The sequence below is a fragment of the Anoplopoma fimbria genome, unplaced genomic scaffold (genome assembly GCF_027596085.1).
Source record: "Anoplopoma fimbria isolate UVic2021 breed Golden Eagle Sablefish unplaced genomic scaffold, Afim_UVic_2022 Un_contig_36_pilon_pilon, whole genome shotgun sequence".
Taxonomy (NCBI): domain Eukaryota; kingdom Metazoa; phylum Chordata; class Actinopteri; order Perciformes; family Anoplopomatidae; genus Anoplopoma; species Anoplopoma fimbria.
The window spans coordinates 1-3,489 of record NW_026547803.1 but is presented as its reverse complement, the minus strand read 5'-3'; the positions used below and the strand labels follow the sequence as shown (position 1 = coordinate 3,489).

Sequence of the window (3,489 nt, the reverse complement as noted above, 5' to 3'; positions counted from 1 at the left end):
GAAGTCCAATAATTCAAGAAATAACAGGCGATGTGATTTTAAATTAGTACAAATCTGCTATGTCCACCGTTTTAACATGTGGTATCATGTTGGATCTGACATCCCTGCACTGAAATAACCAATTACAACACATTTGTGCAGTAATGTTCTGCTGTTGGGCTACTTATGCCTTTATAAGATTTGACTAGATGGACTAGCTGAGTTGACAGCCATGTCTTTTGGACTGTGGGAGGGATCAAGCAAACTTAAAGTAAGGGCAACACTGCATTAAGCCCCTTGTAAAAAGGGATTTAAGATCTCAATGGGACTATCCGGAATAAATAACGGTTCAAGAAATATTCATGTGTAAGTAGAACAGATGAAGCGCTTGTTCTGCACAGACAGCTTCAAATCTGTCCAGCAATGGGCTGCAGCCGGCTGCCGGATCCTGGACATATCCTGTTAACGCTTACACTTTCTTCATGTCCCTGGAATTAACGATGCCTCAATGGATAGCCTGCAGGAACAGAGCCACTCTGACATTGCATTTAAAATGTGTATGTTTTTGTCAAACTAACTGCCGACAAAATGCCTCACCTCCCTAAATACACTCAATTTATAACCTGAGTGATGATGTCAAAGCAAGCGACTAATAGCCCTACTTCACCACTGTTTCTGAATTAGTAGCCCTACTAAAATATTGAAGTCATTCCTTATTTTAACGAACAACAATATGAAGTAATGAGAAAGTAATGTTAGCTGATCATCTTTACAATACTTTGAATTCAACAGAATACATGTTCACTGCTGAGTCTTTCAGTTTTTTGTCCTGTCCCTTTAAATGCTGACTTGCCAATGAAGAAGACATAAACATTATTAATAAATCAGAATTCACATTAATTGAGTAAATGCTTAACAGACTTAAAAGTCGAGATCAAATAAAAAAACCTTTTTAACCCTTTTATGTCATATTCTGAGTTATATTGCACACCTATTCAACATGTGCAAAATAATTTACAAAAATATATATTTTTGTCGTGGTTTTCTAAAAAACTTCCAAAAACAAGATATGACGCAAGCTAGTACTGACCAATTTTAGGACAGCTCAATAAACTGAACTTGACATCCATCTATTAATCAGTATTGCAACTTTTATCCACAAGGGAGGCTCTGTATCACATACATTCTAAGCACGCCTGCTTTTTAGCAGTACAATCAAATGCAACAGATTTGATTCAAATCCTGATAATTAAATCCCAGGATAATTGATGTACCCTTACCATAAAGTAAAACAACAAACAATACATGTTTATCTAAGAGTAGTTGAAATTAGATCATGGATTTGCTAAATTTTAGGGGAAGTGCATTTACTGCTTTTCAGCCAATCAGGACGATTTCAACTCTGTACACTTTGATGATCTAGTGACTAAACCTTCTTTTAGGTAGGAAGACATCAGTTGTGCAAGAGACAGGGTGTTTTACCACAATGATCGGAAGACTGGCTGTTTTGGTTCTTACTACAGTGTGTAAGTGCAATTTTAAACATTATGATTCTTTACATTGAACTGTGTTAAAGTTGTTAAAAGACATGTCAAAGTAACAATCTTTCTAATGGTAGATACTTTACATTTGTCATTGTTTTTGTCTTGTTGTGTTGTAAATTTCTTTGCATTTGTCTCTTTTCTTCAGACCTGATTCAAACTGAAGATGTTTCTCACCAGGTCTCTTTGACTTTGGTTGAACTTGGTGGAAATGTTACTTTGAAATGTCCAGTTTCTGAGAAGGACGTCAAAACCTTTAACTGGTACAAGCAGCCTCTTGGATATATGGTCCAAACAGTAGCTACTGTTTTTTATGGAAAAATGTCAATTAGTGAGGAATTTAATAACTTACGGTTCACAGTAACAAAAGAGAACGCTCAGTATTTACTCACCATCACAAATATCAGCAAAGAGGACGAAGCAACATACTTTTGTCTCAGTGGAAATACCTATTCAATAATTCCTGTTAATGGCATCTTTTTGGCTGTGAAAGGTAAAATATATTTTAAGTGTTTGTGCCACATTTTTAAGTCAAACAAATTATTTAGATCAATAATTTCTTCTGATGTCTTTTTAACTGAATCACACAGATCATAATGAGCAGAAATCTCTCTCCGTGAAACAAAGTCCGGAGACTGAGTCGGTCCAGCCGGGCGGCTCAGTGACTCTCCAGTGTTCACTTCTCTCTAAGAACAAAGAGAACAGAGTCCAGTGTCCAGGTGAACACAGTGTGCACTGGTTCAGATCTGGATCAGGAGAATCTCATCCAAGCATCATTTACACTCACAGTGATAAACAAGAAGAAAGAAGTTGTGACTACAGTCTGTCAAAAACTATCCAGAACTCCTCTGATACTGGGACTTACTACTGTGCTGTGGTCACATGTGGAGAGATCCTGTTTGGTGAAGGAACCAAAGTGGAGACAAGTAAGTTTAAAGACTTAAATAATAAAATCTGCAGTACATTTAAAACAGAAAAGTTGGACAGATTTGTTTGGAAACAAAAATCCTAACTACATCTTGCATCTTTAAGTCTGATATGTTAAATGTTTGTCAAAGACTAATTATTGTTCCTTTTTCGTGCCGTTCTTGTTTGTATTAATTTAATCTCAAAAGAGTTTTGATAAATGCGGTGCAAGGAAATACTCTGATTTATACTCCTTACTTCAACAAATCAAAGAAGCTGGTTTTGAATTATATTCTGCTTTCAAAACGTGAAAGTCTCTTAAAACAGTCTCAGGTTTTGAATTTCTCCTAATATTGCCCGAGGTGGTCATTGAAATAACTAACATGAATGAGTTGTTAAGCGTCTATTTTAACATTTCTCTAATTCCAGGATCAAAACTGGAACCAGTTGTCATCGTGCTTGGAGTCCTGTTGGCCTGCTGTGTGACTGTGATTGTCTTCTTTATTTTTTACGTAAATCGAAGGAAAGTTTGTGAACATTGCAAAGGTATGTTCTCCTAATATACATGGACTTAATTAAACAATAACAACAGACCTCAAAACACACACATTTACTAAAATAGGACTGCACCAGGCGACATGAACCAGTTAAAATAATTGGGTCTTAAAGCTAGGGTGGGTAATTTCTTTACTGTAATATTTGGCAAAACTGTCTAATAGCCAGTCAGCTATGTAGGTGAAGTGCTCTGAGAATATCTGCTCATAACTTTGCTCTCCCTGCCTCTGTGGGGCCGCACCCAAAATTGCCACCGCTCATGTACACTTTGACCAATCAGAGCGAGGCTCCGATTCTCCGTTCTTATTGGCTGTGGGACTGTCCGGTCACCTTGGCAACGACGTTGGTGCGTCCCTGCGTGTTTCGTCTTCCTATCAATGTAACTGAATTCACATGAATGCGCATAACTGACGTTCGGTGGGAGGAGCTACAGCAGGTAGCGTGGCAGGGGAGGCCAGAGAGCACGACGGAATCTCAGCGGCTGTTTTTCTCCAAAATCGCCCACCCT

The 3,489-nt window shown here is 37.8% G+C and overlaps 1 protein-coding gene across 1 annotated transcript; it reads left to right on the top strand.

Annotated features, from left to right (window-relative positions):
- Positions 1 to 1,661: 1,661 nt before the first annotated feature.
- Positions 1,662 to 2,972, top strand: LOC129114376 (uncharacterized; the record flags this gene model as incomplete). Its single annotated transcript, XM_054626647.1, has 3 exons — positions 1,662 to 2,013; positions 2,111 to 2,446; positions 2,856 to 2,972. Coding segments are annotated over 3 exons (805 nt in total), but the record flags the coding sequence as incomplete, so codon positions are not given.
- Positions 2,973 to 3,489: the final 517 nt, after the last annotated feature.